The sequence below is a fragment of the Myotis davidii genome, unplaced genomic scaffold (assembly GCF_000327345.1).
Source record: "Myotis davidii unplaced genomic scaffold, ASM32734v1 scaffold710, whole genome shotgun sequence".
Lineage (NCBI taxonomy): Eukaryota > Metazoa > Chordata > Mammalia > Chiroptera > Vespertilionidae > Myotis > Myotis davidii.
The window spans coordinates 965,433-985,545 of NW_006284328.1; the positions used below are offsets into that span (position 1 = coordinate 965,433).

Sequence of the window (20,113 nt, forward strand, 5' to 3'; positions counted from 1 at the left end):
ACTGCCTGGCTGGGCTCAGGGGGAGACTCGCCCGATGTGAAAAGCCAGCGGCTGATGCTGCTTGCAGAGCAGTCTTTGCCGTGCAGGCGTGGGCCTCAGCAAAACCACAAAGTTGAGATTTGCTTTAGATTCCTTAGCAGTTTTTGGAAATTCTTTTTCCCTTCCTGCAGCTCACCCCTGCGCCCACCCTAAGGTCCTTCCTTTGCTACTTCTGCTGACAAACGAATTTATATTAAGGAGTTAATGACTCAGTGGGCCATCTTTCACGGAGATAGTTGCATTTTTAAAGATAAAATAATAATCAAAAGAATGGCTGCCTGCCTGGCTGGTGGCCAGTGTAGTTCAGCAGTTGAGTATCGACCCAGGAAGCAAGAGGCCACAGGTTCAATTCCCCATCAGGGCTGTGCCTGGGTTGCGGGCTCGATCCCCTGTGTGTGTGGGGGGGGTGTGCCGGAGGCAGCCGATTGACTGTTTCTCATCGATGTTTATATCTCTCTATCCCTCCCCTTCCTCTCTCTCTAAAAAATTAATAAAAACGTATTTTTTAAAAAGAATGCCTAATATTTATTGAGTGCTTAGAAGGTGCTAGGTACTGTGCTAAGAAGGTAAGGCCTCAGTCTAGGGTATGACTGGACAATGATGGAGCTTCAAGCATATGACACCAGGTGAAAGAGAGGTGCTTTTAAAATCATACTTAGTATATAACTTGAAGGCATCCCTATGTATGGGGAAAGTTGTCAGTGGAGGATATAGGAGGCCTGCACTATTTTTTTTTATTTATTTACTAGAGGCCCAGTGCACAAAGTTACCCCAACAGCCCTCCCTTGCCAGCCTGGTCACCCCTAACTACCCTCCCCTGCTGGCCATCTTGTGTCCACATGGAGACGGCCATCTTGTGTGTTGGAGTGATGGCCAATTTGCATATTACCTCTTTATTATATAGGATTTATTTTGGTAAATTATAGAGGCATCGTCTTTATTGGGGGTGGTGGTGCAGGATTGTTTGTTTCATTCATTCACTCATTCATTCAACAAGGATTCGGCGAGTGCTACTCTGAGCCAGGCATGGTCAGTGCTGGGGATCTGGCCATGATCCGGAATGCCAGAGCTCTGCTCTGAGAGCTCACAGTGTAGTGAGGGGAGACAGACAGTAAAACAGTAAGAGAGAATTCCAGATGTGCTCATCCTGCAAACAAATGGACAAAGGAGTGTGATCCAGAAAAACTGGGAAGTGGGGTAGAGGCTCCTTAGATCTAGGCTGCTGGGGGAGGCCTCCTGGAGGAGGTGACATGGTTGCCTGCATCCCACCAAGCTCTTCTGTGGCCTCCTCTGTGCATTCTTCCTCCTTCACCCACCGGTGGGCTTTGGAGCCCAGCCCTGGGACTTCTCTTCTACACCCGTGCACACTCCCCCGGTGCTCTTGGCCAGGATCCTTGTTTTATCTATATTCTGAGATCTCCCAAATGTATATCTCCACTCCCAGTAAGACCCACAGATTCAAGTGCCAATCTGATATCACCCCTGGGAAGTCCACCAGATCTCAAAATTAACAGACCTCGGTTCTCCACCTCCCTCAACCTGTTTCTGCTCCTCGATCCCATACTCAATAAGCCATACCGCTCTGTACCCAATAGCTCAAACCAAAATTATTATCATTATTTTGTATTTTTAAATTTTTTGAGTGGGTAATCGTGGCAGGCAGGATAGCCCCTATAGAGGCCCGTATCCTAATCGCTGGAATCTGTGGCTATGTTACTTACAAGGCTAAAAGGATTTTGCACACGGTATTAAATTAAGGACCTCGAGATCTGCAGAGGACCCTATATTAACTGGGTGGGTCACATCTGATCACAGGCATCCTTAAAAGCAGATAACCTTTCCAGAGTGTGGTCAGAGGGACATGGGACTTTGGGAGGATGGTCAGAGACATGCAACATTTCCGGACTTAAAGATGGAGGAAGCGGCCATGAGCCAAGGAATGTTGGCCGCCCCTCGAAGTTAGAAAAAGCAAAGCAACAGACCTTCCTGTAGAACCTCCGGAAAGGAGCACTGCCCTGCTGACACCTTGATTTCAATGCAGTGAGACCCAGGTGGGATTTCTAACCTGCAGAACTCTAAGATAGTAAGTTTGCCCCGGGTGAGCCACTTGGTTTGTGATAATTTGATATAGCAGCAATAGAAAATGAATAAAGTAATATAGTCACAGGATTCAAAATTCAAAAAGTGCAAAAGGAGATACAATGACAGGCCTCCTCTCACCCCGCCCCCACCCACCGGGTTCCCCTCCTGAAGTGCACCCTCTGCTACCAATTCCTTGCTATGTCCTTCCAGAGATATTTTATGGATATATAAGTGAATAGGACCATATGCCCACCTTTATTTTATACAAATGGCAACATACTGTGCATTTTTAACCCAACAATATTTACTAGAGGATTTTCTTTGGAGCTTTTTCATTGTTGTTTAATTCATGGTGTGAACAACAAGAAGGGATTCTATGGACAGTAACCTCACAGGGAGACCTGATCATAAATTCCTAAACAGACAGGTCAAGGTGAGTAGTCATGCGACAGGCCTATAACTTCTTTAGTAAAAGGTTTATCTTTGCCTTAAGCAAGCCCTGTCCCTTGTGTCTGTGCACCTAGGTTAACACATCTTTGAAATCTCTCTTTTCAGACCCTTCAAGGAAAACCACCCCCAAGAGAACACATACTCTTTAACTGTCCTGTAACCCAATCCCCACCTTGCTTTCTCCCACCTGGAGATCATCTTCCTGTTTTCTTTTTAATTCCCAATGCATCAAAGAAGCTGCAAGCTGTCATTCTGAGAAGCATCTTCTCAGTCTGCTCAGACCTTGTTTCCAGGCACAGCCTCTGTTATCTGTCTCCCTGGCGGTACCAGGAAACTGACTTCCTCGTATTAAGTGCACTTCGTGTATTTCTAATACGATGACTTTCCTGAAAGTGTAATTTGTTAGTTCTGGCTTTTAAAAGGTGACATAGAAATACATTTCATAACTTATTTTTTTTAATTAAAATTTTCCACAGGTTTGGAAACTTTTACATTGACAATGGTTCCACGGCATCCCTGACCATGATTACTTAGCCAGTCTCTTCCTGAGGTCTATTCGCAAGTGTCACTGGACCCAAGTTTGTGCGTCTAATGCTTCAAAAAGCCAAAACTCAAAATGTCAGAGTTTGGAGTAAGGGAATGTTTATTGGTCAAGAAGACGCCAACCAAGAAGATGGGAGACCTCATATTGGCTCAAACTCATCTTGCTCAGTGGACTAGGTTAAGGGTTTGTAAACGTGCTAGGGGGGCAAGTTTTAATTGGGGAACTTGGAGCTTGGCCGTTTATGGTAAAGGGCAACAACACCAGAAATTCCTCGACATTGGATCCTTCGCCTCTGAAAGTGTCCAGCAGTCAAGTTCTGGTTATCTCCCATCTTTGGTTCTGTGGAGGGGCCGGGAGATGGGGGGTGCAAGACTTTAGTTCCAGGAACAGCTGGAGGTCAAAATTCTCTTTTCTGCGCATGCTTCTGCTGCATGACTTGCAGTTTTGTTCTGTTGTCTCTGAAAAGCAACTCCATATCTTGTTAAACTGCTGGCTCTGTGGTTACACAAGCTTTCCTATCACAAAGAATGCTGGGTGAATAAGTAACCTTGAACTTGCAGCATGGTGTACAGGACTAAGTCTTTCTGTGGGACAAATTCAGGAGCCGTCCTCGATCCTTCCTTCCCTTCATCCCCATCCACTTCGATATCCCCATCCTGTGGGTTCTAGCTCCAAAACAAACGTCAGCCACCACTGCTTTCCTGGTGCTCCATCTCCGCCCATTCCAGTGACCACACCCACCTGAGAGGCCCTCAGCTTCCTGTCCTTGCTCTCGCCCTTTTGGGAAGAGCTCTCTTGGGGCCTTGGATTTCTCATCTCTAAATAGGATCAATGGTTGGGGGTTAACGGGGGGATGCGAACACATTTGTAATACCTTAACCAATAAAGAAATTAAAATAAATAAATAAATATGCCTTGACTGGTTTGGCTCAGTGGATAGAGCATCGGCCTGCGGACTGAAGGGTCCCGGGTTTGATTCCAGTCAAGGGCATGTACCTTGGTTGTGGGCACATCCCCAGTAGGGGGTGTGCAGGAGGCAGCTGGTCGATGTTTCTCTCTCATTGATGTTTCTAACTCTCTATCCCTCTCCCTTCCTCTCTGTAAAAAATCAATAAAATATATTTAAAAATAAATAAATAGGATCAATGCGACTAGGCACCCAGATTTTTCAGGGCCGGGGCTTCATTTGGAGGCTCTCAGATAAAGGGCGCTTGTTAAACCTGGAGGGAAGATCAGGCAAGTGTCTTGGTGCCCTGGAATGGACATAAACTTAGTTGTACCTTCAGTGTGTGTTTTCCACCTGTGGGTTTCCAAGGCATTTAACGGAGCAGGAACAAGACAGGAGTTTTTAGCACTGGAGACAAATTCACTTTAAGGAGACCTTGAGATTGAAATTCTGCTACCGCTTTAGAATGTAGTCCGACCCTGAGGGCACAAGTGGAAGTTCCAGGATGAGAATGGATTCAGAGCCCAGAGTCCTGGTAGAGGAGCTAAAACACGGGAGCCCTAGCTGGTTTGGCTCAGTGGATAGAGCATCAGCCTGCGGGCTGAAAGGTCCCAGGTTTGATTCGGGTCAAGGGCACATGCCCAGGTTGCCAGCTCAATCCCCAGTAGGGGGCGTGCAGGAGGCAGCCGATCAATGATTCTCTCTCATTGATGTTTTTCTCTCTCCCTCTCTCCCCTTCCTCTCTGAAATCAATAAAAATATTTTTTTCTTAAAAGGAGATGGGCCATCACCCTTCAAATACAAATAAGACTTCAAAACAAACAAACACTGGAGAAAGGAGCACTGCCCGATGAGGCTCCTGTCACCAGAAATCTGAGAAAGAAAACCAGTGGTGGTGACAAAGGAAAGGCACCAGCGTTTTGTCACTTTGGCCTGCTTTCTCTCTCTCCCCCTTATAATAAAACTGTAATCATGTATTTATTGAGCCTTTACTGTGTGTCATGCATTTTCACATAAGCTTTTCTTTAATCTTCCTAACAACCCTATTTTATAGACACGGAAACAAAGGGGCAGAGAGCATTTTCATTTTTAGCCTTTCAGGGGTTGAGTCCCTGATCACACAGTAAGGCCTGAGGGCAGGTGGATGCCTGGATAACTTTTCTTTTATATATATATAATTGATTTTTTACAGAGAGGAAGGGAGAGAGATAGTTAGAAACATCGATGAGAGAGAAACATCTATCAGCTGCCTCCTGCACACCCCCTGCTGGGGATGTGCCTGCAACCAAGGTACATGCCCTTGACCAGAATTGAACCTGGGACCTTTCAGTCTGCAGGCCGATGCTCTATCTACCAAGCCAAACCGGCTAGGGCTGGATAACTTTTCTGAACAATTAAAATTCATGTCGAGGTGGATGATCTGCACACTGTACCTCAGTCAGTTAATACATACACTAGCGTACATATAAGCTATGGACAGCAGCCTACCGCTGTGCAAGATCAGACTCTAGGGCGAGACTTCCTGGGTTCGAGCATGGTTTCATCATTACCAGTTGTGTGACCTTGAACAAATTCCTTTACCTCTCTGGGACCATTTACCTTAAGGGTTGTTGAGAGAATTACATGAGTGAAGACATTTAAAGTACTGAGAGCAGTGTGTGGCATAAAGTGGTCAGTGTGTGGCATAAAGTGGGCACTCAGTTAGTGACAATCTGCCTGCTGCCCATGCTTTAACGAGGGTACCAGTATGGAGTGCTCACTTGGTGTCAAGTGCTGGGCTGGGGGACGTAAAAAGCACTCCTCCTGAGGGTGGTCTCCTGGACGCCTCGCACCATCCTGCAAGGAAATCGTTCTCTCTTTTGTCCAGTGGGGGCCCGGAAGCTCCAAAACAACCCAGAGGTCGCACATCCAGCTGTTAAGGGGCAGGATGGATCCAAACCCTGCTTTGTCTGCTTCCCACACCTGGGCTCAGCACCAAGCACGGAAGCGGGCTGTTAGGGTGAGGTCTGCTCTCTGGCAAGCCCGAGGCATGGGCTGCTCTTCCTGCCACAGGTACATGGACACATACACAGCACACGCACACGCACACACACATGCACATGCACACACACAGCACACGCACACACACACAAGCACACGCATGCACACGCACACGCACACGGCCTGCAGACAGGTGAGACACTTCCCCAATACCTGTGCCCTCTGCTGACTGCTCCACGATTTCTAGTCTGAAAGGCACTTCCCCATAGTACGGTTCACAGTGATTTAGGAAATGACTCAAAAGAAATGAATTCTTGACATGGTGAGGTGCTGGGGACATTGGATCCCTCTTACTTCCAGTTCAGGAAAACAAGAGGTTTTGCCAAACGAAAGCAGACCAAGCCCTGGGGGAAAGTTTGCATCTGTGCCAGTAAGCTCTTGAGCAATAAACACATGGTGTGATCGCCTTAAACTTTTCGTCTTCATAATTCAGTGTCTGAGTGGGCATAACTAGCAGAGGGGTGCATGGGGGTTTCCACCGGTCAGCAACACAATAATGATTCTTGAAGGCAAAATAGAAAATATTTGCAAAAAATGAGCAATGATAGGATTTCTCATCACACAGCTCTGCACCACCACACCCAACCCTGCACACACTCATCTCTCTTCTTACAATAAAAACATCTCAAATTGTCCGTCATGCAGAAAATTGTCCTCGCTCCTCCTTTCCCTCTCCTCCTCTCTCTCACTCTCTCTTTCTGTCTTTCTCTTCCAGGAAGAAATTCTTCAGTGTCAGACACTAGAGGTCATCCAATACAGGCCATCAGTTTTAAAGTCAGGCAAATCTGGGTTTGAGTCCTAGCTCTGGCACCTTAGGCAAGTTATTTAAACTCTCTATGTCTCAATTATTTCATATGTAAAATGGGCTTAAAAATAATACCTAGCCCTAGCCGGTATGGCACAGTGGATAGAGCGTCGGCCTGCAGACCAAAGGGTCCTGGGTTAGATGCCAGTCAAGGGCATGTACCTTGGTTGCAGGCTCCTCCCACATCTGGGCCCTGGTCGGGGCACGTGCGGGAGGCAACCAATTGATGTGTTTCTCTCACATTGGTATTTCTCTCTGTCTTTCCCTCTCTAAAAATCAATGGGAAAATATCCTTAGGTGAGGATTTAAAGAAGAAGAATTAACTGTTATAATAATAATAATAATAATAATAACAATAATAATAATACCTAGCATTCATTGGTTTGAGGGTTGAATGAACTAATGTTCGTTCCTAAGGTCCTCAGCTCAGAGCCTGGAACATAGCCCATGTTTCCAAAAATGTTCCTTGTTGTTAGCATCCAATCCAAGACCTTCATGTTATAGACAAGGGAACCATCACCAGAGAAAAGTGATTTCTCTATGGTCATATGGCCAGTTAGTGGCAGAGCCAAGACTAGATCCCGGCAGCGGATCCCAGTCCTCTTCCTATGGTACCACACACAGCATCGTTCACTCGTCAACTTCAAGCAGAATGACGTTGGGACATTTTCCAGGTGGTCACATTCATGCTGAGCCGATGATGGTGCCAGGGCCAGGGCCGGGGCCGAGAGCATCCTGGAGTGCTGGCTCCCCGAGATCAGGGGCCAGCTGAGCCGGAAGGGGAAGCAGCTGTGAATGCCAGGTTGACACACTGCCCCTGGGGCGATCAGCCCTGATAAAGCTGATTTCCACAGAGCACTAAGCAACTGTCCTCTCATTGCTCATTTGTCTTTTGGAAGCTGAAGCTCCAGAAAAGAGAAGTTGATAGGATGGTGTCACCATCAGACATTTTCAAACGCTCCGGAAGCAGACAGACCTTTGTGTCCAACCGGCCCCAATCCGCATCCCTGAGGGTCTCTCTCTGTCTCCAAAGCCCCCCTCCCAGTGCTGAGAGCCTGTGTGATTGCCCAGTGGTTCTCAACCTTCTGGCCCTTTAAATACAGCTCCTCATGTTGTGACCCAACCATAAAATTATTTTCGTGGCTACTTCATAACTGTAATGTTGCTACTGTTATGAATCGTCATGTAAATATCTGATATGCAGGATGGTCTTAGGCAACCCCTGTGAAAGGGTCGTTCACCTGCCAAAGGGGGTGTGACCCACAGGTTGAGAACCTCTGGCCTATCCTGTGCCCCTGTGGGGCAAATTGGTTTCTGTACCCATGACATCTTAAGAAGCAAGTTGCTCCCAGTGATGGCCGGTTCTCTGAGGGGTAGTCTCCATGTTCCTGGAGATGGTATATATCAAGCCTCCTTCCCCTTTTGGGTGGGGAGAGCCAACATCTTGCTGCTGCCCAAGACTGCTTCGGTCCGTAAGTTCCCTTATAAACTCTTGGTTTAATTCTGGAGTTGTCAGCCTTTTTCTCTAGTCTCTCAGCCCCATATTCCTTTGGAGTCGTTCCAGTACACCTCGGAAATTTTTCACAACAGCCCTGTTTTTGCCCACATGGTACAATTTTACCTCAAATGCTCCTCCCTTTCCCTTTCCTTAAAGGACACACACACACACACACACACCATCACACATGTGCCTTTTGGCACATGGGCTTTTGTTCCCTATGGGAAGTATTTAAATTGTCCACAGCAACATTCAATTCCAGCATAGGAGGATCCAGTAACCTGCAGTCAGGGCAGTACAGTTCCTGGTGTTTCCAGAGAGAAGAGAATCCATTAATTCTGACAAATGTCCCTACACTCCTGCCTCTAACCTTTCTGAAATCCAACCAGACCCCGGGGCTCCTCACAGACCATCCAGGCTGTCTCTGGTCCAGTCAGTGGCCAGGTGGCCCACAGCTGCCCAGACCAACCCGCTGCTTTCCAAGCCTGAGCCAGCCGAACCTTCTCCATTTAGTAAACAGAGGTGAGGGGGGGCCGGGGAGGGCCTGGAACATGGGAGAGGGAGGGGCCACGGTGATGCTCATTTCAACCCTTCGGTAACAATGAGGACAATTCTGCAGAAAGCTCACTGGACCGGAAGTTGGGAGGCCTGGGCCCTAATCCTGGCTCTGCCACGGAATGAGCTCCATGCTCTTGGGCTGGTCACTTGCCTCTGTGCCGCAGTGTTCTCTGCTCTGTGCTTGGGTTCGCCTTCGCGGCCTGGAAGAGGCTTCTAGTGCCAGGTCTTTAGTGACGATCTTCAGTCCTGATGACACAGTATAGCTTTTCAAGCACTTCCACATGCCGTATTTTGTGTATTTAATCCTCCCTAAAACACAACAATGTAGTGTTTGGCAAATGAAGAAATTAAGGTGCCTATTGGTTGGGCAGACCATGGCAGAGCTTAGTGCTAAAATGAGTTAGTTCGACTTCAGGCCACCTGTGGCCCACACCGCCCTCTTGGGTGCAGACTGTCTCCCCAACGAAAGGTCAAAGAGAAGGACTCCTTGTAAGTGGGCAAACGCCAAAGAGGCTCTGTTCCCTTAGGGTCAGGGGTCAAGGATCTGGGCTATTCCCCAAACTCTTTTGATGTCTTTTTAACATTTTAGAACCCAAAGCAGGATTCAACTTAGCTCCAAACCCTGTCTGTTTCTTGGGCTTTGGAGATGGACACCTTGATCTTGGAGTTCTAGCTTCCAGAATCATCTATAATAACAAAAGCATAATATGCTAATTAGACCAGACAACCAGTGACCTTCTGGACGTCCTTCTGGATGACCTTAGGGATGAAGCCGCGGTGACGGGGGCCGAGGCAGAGGTGGTTAGGGCCGATTAGGCAGGTGGGTGAGCAGTTAGGGGTAATGAGGCAGGCAAGCAGAGTGGTTAGGGATGATCAGGCAGGCAGACAGGCGGGTAGTTAGGAGCCAGCAGCCCCAGATTGCGAGAGGGTGCAGGCTGGGCTGAGGGACCCCCCTCCCCCATGCACAAATTTCGTGCACGGGGCCTCTAATGAGAAAATAAATTTCTATTGTTTAAGCCACCCAGTCTGTGGTCCTTTGCGTGGCAGTCTGAGTAAACTAATCCAGGCACCTGCTCCAGAACCCTCACCCCCAGCACCTCTCTGGCCCTCGAGGGCTGCCTCTGTTTTCTCCTCTGAACCTCCCCCTATCCTATAGCCCTGGATTCATCAAGTCCTTGGCGGGGGAAAAACTGGCTCCACAATCCACTGCCAAATCTTCTCATTTTAGGGGCTTTGCGGGGGGATGGGGTGTGTGTGCTGATTTCTGTTTCAAAGCGGACTGGGGGCAGTAAACTGCCATTGGGACTCCTAAGCGGCTGAGGAGAAAACAGGAAATACAGACAAAACAAACTGATTAATGCTGAGTTAGAGCCCTGGCTGATGCTGCCAAGTGGTTAGAGCGTTGGCCATAGCATCAAAGGGTTGTGGGCTTCATTCCTGGTCAAAGGCACATACCTGGGTTGCAGGTTGCATCCCTGGCCCTGGTCGGGGGTGTATGCGGGAGGCAACCAATCAATGTGTCTCTCACATCGATGTTCCTCTCTCTCTCCCTCCCTCCCCTTTCCCCTCACCCTTCCATTCTCTCTAAAAAAAAAACCTCCTTCCCCTCTACCCTCACCCTTCCATTCTCTCTAAAAAAAAAAAATCAATGAAAAAAAATATCCTCAGTTGAGGATTAAAAAGAAAAACTGAGTTGGAGTTCTGCCCCGCATGTGACAACTGAGCTTCCACCCCGCAGGAGTCTTCAGACAGACGCACGGTAACTAAGTCAGTAGGTGGTTCCCATGTGTCTGGGGGCAAGGCGCTCCCTCAATTAATTAATACGGGGCTTCCTGGGCCGGGTGGGTGCCAGACTCTAGGAGATGCTGAGCCGTGGACCATCCCCTTCGCCTTAGGATCTGGGTGCACAGATTCCCAAGTCCCGCCCAGATTCCCTCCCACCCCCAGGAGTGAAAGGAGCCGAGGGGTGGAGGGAAACACAGGCTGTGTTTGCTCTGGGCCTGGCTATCGGCTCCAGGGGCCTTATCGCTGTGTCCGCAGACTGGGCTGGGCGGGGCTGCGTGAGGGAGATGTGGTCCCACTGCCCCGGGCACAGAAGGAAGGAGAAGTGGAGGGAAGGCCGCGGCAGAGCCAGAACGAAGCTGCTGGCTGTACCATGAAATCGCTTCTGCTTTTGCTGCTGCTGCTCCCGGACCTGGTGCGGGCCCTGGGCCCCCTGCACAGGTGAGGCCACGTCCCAGCACTGTGTCCGGCCGGGGCGGGGCCCTGCTCTCACGCTGAGGGCTCCCCTGGGAGAGGAAAGCTGCTGGGGAAACAGGGAGGAGAAGAAACAGGGCCCGGGAAAGGTTGACCAAGCGGCCACCTCGTGTTAGCCTGAGTCTCCAGCCCAGCACCAGCCACTCCTCGGCCTCCACCTCTGACGGAGCTGCCTGCCTGAGCCCCAGGGGCCGTCTCCTGTTGGAAACAGCAGGACTGTGCAGCTCAGAGGACCTGAGTACTCCCCAAGGGGCTGACCACTGCCCCGAGAGGTGTGCCGTCCCTTTGAGGCAGCCCTCATGGTGTTCATGTAGAAGTGCAGACCGTCCCACAGCCCCATCGTCCCTGATCTCCAAGATCCCGTCTCTGGGAGGGGGGCCATCTCACGTCTAAGGGTCTGAGGGTCTACAGGAGGCTGGGCAGGCTGGGGCAGAGGGGCCCTGATCCTGGCACACTACCTTGCAGACCCCTCCTGAGTAACTTCCCAATGAACCTCTGGGAAATGGGGCGGGGGAAGGGAGTCAGAGAGGCAGTAATGCCTCTCCTCACACGGGGCTTTGTCCTCAGGGTGCCCCTCAGGAGGCGTCAGTCCCTCCGAAAGAAGCTGCGAGCTCGGGGCCAGCTCTCCGAGTTCTGGAAGTCCCAGCATCTGGACATGATCCAGTTCACCGAGTCCTGCACGATGGACCAGAGTGTCAACGAGCCCCTCGTCAACTACTTGGATGTGAGGCCTCCTGGGCAAAGGCTGGGAGGGGGCAGGGCACAGCCTGGCATGGCGAGGGGGCAGCAGCACTGAGGCAGCGTGGATTTCTCCTCTGGGATGACCCATATGGACTGATGCCCGGGTCCCCGCGGACTTGGTCCAATAAGGCCCAGGGCACCTGAATGTGTGCACTTCTGTGAGAGGGAAGGGAGGAGCAGGGCAAGCCTCCCTGCCTTGCTCCCAATGATTCTCATAGTAATGAGAACCCGGATAGTGATTAGATTTCCTCCCTCTCAGCCCTTCCTCTGCCTTCCACCTCTGATGGCCACTTCCCAGGTCTCTGAGCCCCAGTCTGTGCTGGCCCAGGCCCTGCCCACGGAGCTCTCCCTGGGTCCCTCCCCCTCCCCAGCACCCACACCCTGCTCCCTTCCCTCCCTTGTCTGCAGATGGAATACTTTGGCACCATCTCCATTGGCTCCCCACCACAGAACTTCACCGTCATCTTTGATACCGGCTCCTCCAACCTCTGGGTCCCCTCCGTGTACTGCACCAGCCCGGCCTGCAGTAAGTGGTCCAGGACCCCCCACAGGGAATGGCTGAGGGCCAGGCCTGGGATCTGGAGCCTGGCACCCTGGGAGAAGGGGTTGGGTTCCAGTAACTGGCCATCCCTGCACACCAGCCTTCCCTCTCCTCCTCTGTGTCTGCTCTGGGACTGCCTTCGGCAGAAACAGGGCCGGGTCAGGAAGAAAGTGAAAATTGATTGCTATCCAAGCTAGCAACTTCCATACTGACCAGAATCAGCAGGGGGAAACCACCACCAAAAAATTACACATTTTTGAATACTCCCCTTGGAGCACCTCAAGAAATGCAGGGGACAGTTCCAGTGCAGTGGCTCTTTCTGGGCAGGTAGGTGGGTCAGGTTCCAGTGTGGACTGTTCAACTGCATCCAGGAGGCCTGGTGACCTTGCTCCCACATACCAGAGTGGGGGCTGGTGGGACAATGGGTGGTAAACCCATTTGGCCAGAGGTCACTCAAAGGTCTTTGTGAAAAATGGAAATGGAGGAGCTAAGGAAAGGCATCTCAGTCCATGTAGGACAACGTTTAGAGACAATGTCTCAGGCAACACTCAAAGTGTCCATGGGGCCCTGGCCGGTTTGGGTCAGTGGAGAGAGCATCAACCTGCAGACTGAAGGAGGTGTCCATGGGTTGTGCAAGATGTTGGGAGCGATTTCCTGGAATAGCAGGAGTTTATCCTGAGTTTCTTTTGAATGCCAGTCTCTGACGCACAGTGGTCAGCAGAGGCTGATGCCTGGCGTTTATTCTTTGTGCCCAGGAGCTCCCAGGCCTTTGGGAGCTGCTGGTTGGGCCAACAGCGGAAGTTAGGGAGGCAGCTCTGCACGCGGGGGTGTGGGGCAGGGATGGTGGCAGCGAGCTGGTGGCCCAGGCAAGAGCAGCATCCTTGCTTTCCAGAGACACACCCCAGGTTCAGCCCTTCCCAGTCCAGCACGTACAGTTCCCCAGGGAGCCACTTCTTCATTCAGTATGGGACGGGGAGCTTGTCCGGAGTCATCGGAGAGGACCAGGTCTCCGTGAGTATAATCCTTCATGTTCCCTCTCTTAGTCAGGAACCTGGGAGACAGAACACCGTTCAGAGCTCTTAGGGGAGCAGTTTCAGATCTGCGCAGGAAGAGGTGGAAGCAAGGAGCTGGAGCTGGCTTCCAGGGAAGGGGGAGGCCTGGCTTGGCCTGAGATGCGGCGGTGGGCCAGTCTGTGCCATGTGCTGGGTCCTAGAGAGGCGGCGAGGGAGGGGGATTCCTGCAGGACACAGGGCACCTGGTGGCAGGGTTCACACCTGGACCAACGGCCCCAGGGCACCAAGGAGACAAGACCAGGCCTCCATCTTGAAGGAAGAAGATGTCCAAGCCGGGGCAGATGGTGGGAACTCAGTGACTGAAATAAGGCAACAAGGTAGGGGCTGGGAGTCCAATCACAGAGACAAGGCAGAATCCAAGTCCCAGGTCAGCCCTGAACTTGACGCTGAGCTCGTGAGCTGCTCCTTAAACTCCCTTTGACCAAAGGTCCCGTGGGTCCCAGAACTGTGGGAACCTGACCAAGGTGGGGACAGAGAGCCAGGGGAGCCCCGGTCCTGGCCTATCCAGGTTTATGGGCACAAGCGCAGTAGTCCCCACTTTTCCACGGTTTCGCTTTCTGTGGTTGTAGTTATTCTCAGCCAACCACAGCCTGAAAGTATGAAATAAAAAATTCCAGAAATAAACAATTCCTAAGTTCCAAATTGCACGCTGATCTGAGGAGCAGGATGAAGTCTTGCGGTACTTCACTCTGTCCCACCCGGGATGTGGATTGTTGCTTCGTCCAGCGTATCCACACTGTATGTGCTCTCTGCCCGTCAATCACTTAGTAGACAACTCAGTTATCAGATCAGTTATCAAAGAGAGAAAAAGAGACCACTTTAAGTAACTTTTATTAGTGTATTGTTTTGTTCTATTTTATTATTAGCTATTGTTAATCTCTTACAGTGCCTAACTTATAAATTAAATACATATAGGAAAAAAAAACAGTGTATGTAGGGTTTGGTATTATCCTTAGTTTCAGGCTTCCACTGGAGGTTTTGGAATGTTCACCCTGTGGATAAGGAGCGACCATTGTATATGCCCAGGCCTTTGGGGAAGTAGAGGCTGACCCACCCCTGATGAGCACTGTTACAGTTCTGGGGGGTCCTGCCACAGGGCTCAGACTCCATCAACATCCCTTTAAAGTGGGTGGGAGTAGAACACATGGAGTGGGGGAAAAAAATGCCAAGAGCAAGAAACACAGCGTCTATGTAAAAAAAAATACCACATCCAGATAAAACAACACACTGTGTTTTCTATTAGAACATATGTAAAGGCACAAATGATTGCTTAGAAGGCTACGTCACATTCCTAACTGATCATCATAATTACCTCTGGGAAGCAGAGGAGGGCATGGAAGGGGAATTGTGTCCTTTGCTGCTGCTTATCTGCTGGCTCGATGGGTGGTGTGGGCAACAGCCAAGCCCAGGGCCACTCCAGCTTCCCTTGGTTCCTCCTTCAAGGTTCCTGGCTCCCAGCCCAGCTGCACGTTTAACTCCGTAACGGACAGTGGCAGCGAGGGCTACAGGACACGCCCAGCACTGAGGCTTAGAGGCAGTGAGAGAACAATGTGCGTTCGAGTCCACCCTCAACCTCGAAGTTCCAATTCACCCTTCTCCCACCTGACACCTGTCTTCCCTGACTGACTGCCAAACTGTAGACTTCAGTCTGCGGCACCAGGACAAAGCGAATTCCCACTGTACACCATGTAACCAGCACCTGCTATGGCATACAGTCAACTGTCCAGAATACAATCCTTTGTGTGTGTAGCTCCTAATGGCTCTGCTTCTCTGATACAGATAATAAAGGATGTGCTAAATATTGTGGATGCAGCTAATGCAACCCTAAGAGACAATCATAGCCTGAAATGTATATACTAGAAAAGTTGAAAATCAACCATCTGAGCATCTACGTTAAGCAATAAAAAATAAGAAAATAAGCAACAACAAATCAAACCCAAAGAAAGAAGGAAGGCAATAAATAGAAGAATGGGATGGATGTCAATCAATCAGAAAAGTCATACAATAGAGAAAATCAACAAAGCCAAGATTAACACTTTGCAAAGATTAATAAAATCCATAAACCTCTAGCAAAATTAATAAAAACTGAAAGAAAATATAACTTAATATTAGAAATGAAAAATAATGCATTAATAAGACCCTGAAACATTAAAATGATAATAGGATATCAAGGGTAATTTTATATTGATAAATTTGACAATTTTTTTAAAAAAATGGCAAATGCCTTGAGAAATACAGCATGCTAAAACTGACACAAGAAAAACAGAAAATATGAATACTCCAATGTCTATTTAAATATTGACTGTTATTAAAAACCTCTCCACAAGAAAACTCTAGGCCCAGGTAACCTCAGTGGTAAATTCTTCCAAAGAAATAGCATCAACGTTACACAAATTCTCCCAGATAACTGATAAAGAAAGAACACTTGTCCTAGCTGGTTTGGCTCAGTGGATAGAGCATCGGCCTACAGACTGAAGGGTCCCAGGTTGGATTCCAGCCAAGGGCACATGCCTGGGTTGTAGGCTCGATCCCCAGTGTGGAGTATGCAGGAAGCAGCTGACCAATGATTCTCTGTCATCATTGATGTTTCTATTTCTCTCCCTTGCTCTCTGAAATCAATAAAATATGTATATATATATATAACACTTCATAATATCATGATGTTTTATAATAATATCAAAAACATTGAATACCAACAAGTATCGAATACCTACAAGTAACAAAATAATGTGCAAGATCTCTACTCTAAAAACTGCAAAATATTACTGAGTGAAATGAAGAAAGATCTATATAAATTGAAGATAAACCATGCTTATGAGTCAGTATTATAAATAAGTCAATTTTTCATCAATCAAAACAAGAGCAATTTTTATTAGAAATTGACAAGCCGCCGAAACCGGTTTGGCTCAGTGGATAGAGCGTCGGCCTGCGGACTGAAGGGTCCCAGGTTCGATTCCGGCCAAGGGCATGTACCTGGGTTGCGGGCACATCCCCGGTGGGAGATGTGCAGGAGGCAGCTGATTGATGTTTCTAACTTTCTATCTCTCTCCCTTCTTCTCTGTGAAAAATCAATAAAATATATTAAAAAAAAAAGAAATTGACAAGCCAATTCTAAAATTTATATGAATATGTAATACTATCTAGATGAAGAAAAATACTACCAAGTATAAGACATTATGAATATTTAGTAACTTAGATATGTAATATTGACACAGGATAAGCAAATAGAAAAATAGAACAAAATTGAAAATTCAGAGATTAGTCACACAGTCACCTGACCTACATTGAACATGATATTGCAGTGGAGGAAATGATGGTGTAGTTATTAAATGGTACTAGGTCATCTGGATATCCATACAGTGTAAAAAAAAAAAAAGAATCTATACTGGCTCCTACCTCACACATCAATCATAGAACTTCTCATAGACTATAGATATAAATGGGAAAAGTGAAACAATAAAGCTTTTAAAAGAAAACATAGAAAAATATCTTTATGACCTTAAGGTAGGCAAAATTTTCTGAAGTTACAAAACCCACTAATTAAAAAGAAAAATATTGATAAATTTGACTATATTGAAATTCATATCTTCTGTTCATCAAAAAACACCATTTGAGAGTAAAAATGCCAGCCACAGTCCGGAGATGTTTCTAATAAATACATCCAACAAAGGACTTGATTCCAATCAATAAGAAAAATGCAGACAACCTACTTCACAAAAGGAGCTATCCAATGTCCAATGTCATTAGTCACTAGGAAATACAAATTAAAACCAAATGTACCCGCTGCATATGCACCAGAAGACTGAGAAGGAAAAGAAGGCCACGTCCAGTGTTGGTGAAGATATGAAGCTACTGGCAACGGAACTCTCAAAATACTGGTACTGAAAACATCGATTGGTACAAATCACTTTGGAAAAGTCTGTCAGTATTTATTCAGTTCTGTCAGTATTTACACATACTCTATGATCTAACAATTTTACTCCCAAACATATATCCAACAGAAATATGTACACGTGTTCACCCAAAGACAAGTACAAGCTGCATTATTAGCAATGGTCAAGTACAGGAAGCAACCCATATATGCCTCATGGTAGAATGCACACATACTGATGGCATAGTCAGGTTGTGTAATACAAAGACAATGAACAAAATTAAAACAGCGTGCAACAAGCATAATGTTGGGTGACAAAAGCCAGCTACCAAAGAATTCATCCTGTATGATTCCATTTATATAAAATTAAAAAGTAAGCAAAGCCAATACAGGCTCTTAGAAACCAGGAGACTGGTCACTTGGGAGGAAAGGTGTGGTAACTGGCAGGGTGCTGGGGGGCTCTGGGGGTTGCAACGTCCTGTTGCTCAGTTTGGGAGCTTGCCCACATGGGTGAGTACAGTTTGTGAACACTCACTGAACGGCACACCTACGATTTCTGTATTATACTTCGGCAAAAAGGGTTTACATTTAAACATTGAGTGGGACTATGGCGAATATCGTTGTGCCCATTTAATCAAGACAGGTTGAGTCGGACAAGAATTAGCTTCAGGAGAGAGGAGAATCTGGGGATCTAAGGCCCTTTGCCAAAGAGCTCCTGGGCAAATTCCCTCTGGGCTTTCTCCCGTCAGGTGGAAGGGCTGACTGTGGTCGGCCAGCAATTTGGAGAGAGTGTCACGGAGCCGGGCCAGACCTTTGTGGACGCAGAGTTCGATGGCATTCTGGGCCTGGGATACCCCTCCTTGGCTGTTGGAGGGGTGACTCCAGTGTTCGACAACATGATGGCCCAGAATCTGGTGGACGTACCCATGTTTTCTGTCTACATGAGTAGGTAAGGCCCGTCAAGTCTGCCAGGCTGAGGTCAGTTATACCTCCGGGGGGACAGCACGGTGCCGCTGAGAGAGCACTCGACGTAGCAGTCACACTCTGGGGCTGGATCTCTTGTTAGTCCAGCTGCGTGATTTGGGACAAAACACTGAACCTCTCTGACTATGGAGAAAATGGGATTTGCCTCAGAAAGTCGTTGTGAAGAGCACTTTGTAAACTGTAGCACGCTGGACTCATTTAAGGAATACCTGGAATTAGATATTCATGTATGCAGTGAATAACTATTTCTCAAGCCCCTCTTATGTGCTGAGCACAGTGCTGGGCACTGGGAATACAGTGAAGCTAGAAAGACTGTCCCCGCCCTCAAGAAGCTTATTCCCAGTGGGGGAGGCAGGAAAAAATTTACAATAAGCTGATAGTAAAATAATCACATGTTCATGGATGGATAAGCAAATGTGATATATACATACAATAGAATACATTCAGCACATGCCACCACAGGGATACATCTGGAGGACGTTATGCTAAGTGAACTCAGTCTGTCACAAAAGGACTCCTTGTATGATTTCACTTACAGGAAGCACCTAGAGTGGTCAAATTCATAGAAATCGATAGTCGAATGGTGTTTGCCAGAGACTGAGGAAGGGGAAATGGGAAGTTATTGAACGGCTGTAAAATTTTGGTTTTGTAGGATGAAAAGTTCTATAGAGTGGTAGCACAACAGTGTGGATATACTTAACACGACTAAGCTGTACACTTAAAATGATTACGATGGGCCCGGGCTGGGGGGCTCAGTTGTTTGGAGTGTCGTCCCATGCACTGAAGGGTTATGGGTTTGATTCCCGGTCAGGGCGCATAACCAGGCTTGTGGTTCATTCACAAATCATTGGGCAGAGCTGTCTCTCTTCTTTTGCCCACAGATTCCAGACTAACCAACTCACAGTCATTGGAAGCCCTGGTCTAGGTACTTGGTGGGAGTAATCAGACCACAAGGCGGGAGCTCATTCCCAGGGTTTTCCCGTGGCCCTTCCTTGGCAGCCTGCCTTTCTCTCCCTGCAGTGACCCAGAAGGCGGTGCGGGGAGCGAGCTGATTTTCGGAGGCTATGACCACTCCCATTTCTCTGGGAGTCTGAACTGGGTCCCGGTCACCAAGCAAGGCTACTGGCAGATAGCACTGGACACGTGAGTATCCTCCACAGAGTATGGTGTTGAGGGAAGAACTCATAACTCATAGCAGGCACAACTCAAATTGACCTGAATGGAAGTGCTGGTCACTGGGAGAGGATGCCTGGAGCCTGCGTGAGGCTAGAGGCGTGGAGGTGCCAAGCAGAGGTGCAGGAAGGAACATCAGTAACCAGGGTGACAGGCACGCGGTACCAACGACCAGCTCCCTTCCTTGTAGGAGAGGTGCACCTTCAAGTCAACCCATGGTAAATACAAACACTCCACCAGCTGCTTCTTGTTCACTCAGCATAAATTAACACACAGACAAGGGCTGATTGAAATGGGTGCAGAGTGAATTGGATTCAGATTGTGCCTGCATAAAGGATGCACGGAAGGTGAGACGCACATACAAGCGACTGCATGTAAAGAGAACAGTGATCAGTGCTCCATGAGATGTGCCATCAGGTGGCCCAGCAGACAGGGCCAGGCAGCTTCTGTCTGAAGAAATCCTTGGATTTCATGGAGGTGGCAGCATTGACTGAGCCCCCCTCCCCCTGCCC

At 48.3% G+C, this 20,113-nt stretch overlaps 1 protein-coding gene across 1 annotated transcript in view; it reads left to right on the forward strand.

Annotated features, from left to right (window-relative positions):
* Nucleotides 1-11,061: 11,061 nt before the first annotated feature.
* Nucleotides 11,062-20,113, forward strand: part of CTSE (cathepsin E) — a 12,876-nt gene continuing 3,824 nt past the window's right edge. Inside the window, exons 1-6 of the mRNA XM_006754395.2 lie at nt 11,062-11,185; nt 11,786-11,942; nt 12,368-12,485; nt 13,393-13,511; nt 18,194-18,393; nt 19,449-19,571. Coding sequence (XP_006754458.1) covers nt 11,118-11,185; nt 11,786-11,942; nt 12,368-12,485; nt 13,393-13,511; nt 18,194-18,393; nt 19,449-19,571 — 785 coding nt within the window. The 5' untranslated portion in view covers nt 11,062-11,117. The remainder of the gene's footprint in view (nt 11,186-11,785; nt 11,943-12,367; nt 12,486-13,392; nt 13,512-18,193; nt 18,394-19,448; nt 19,572-20,113) is intronic.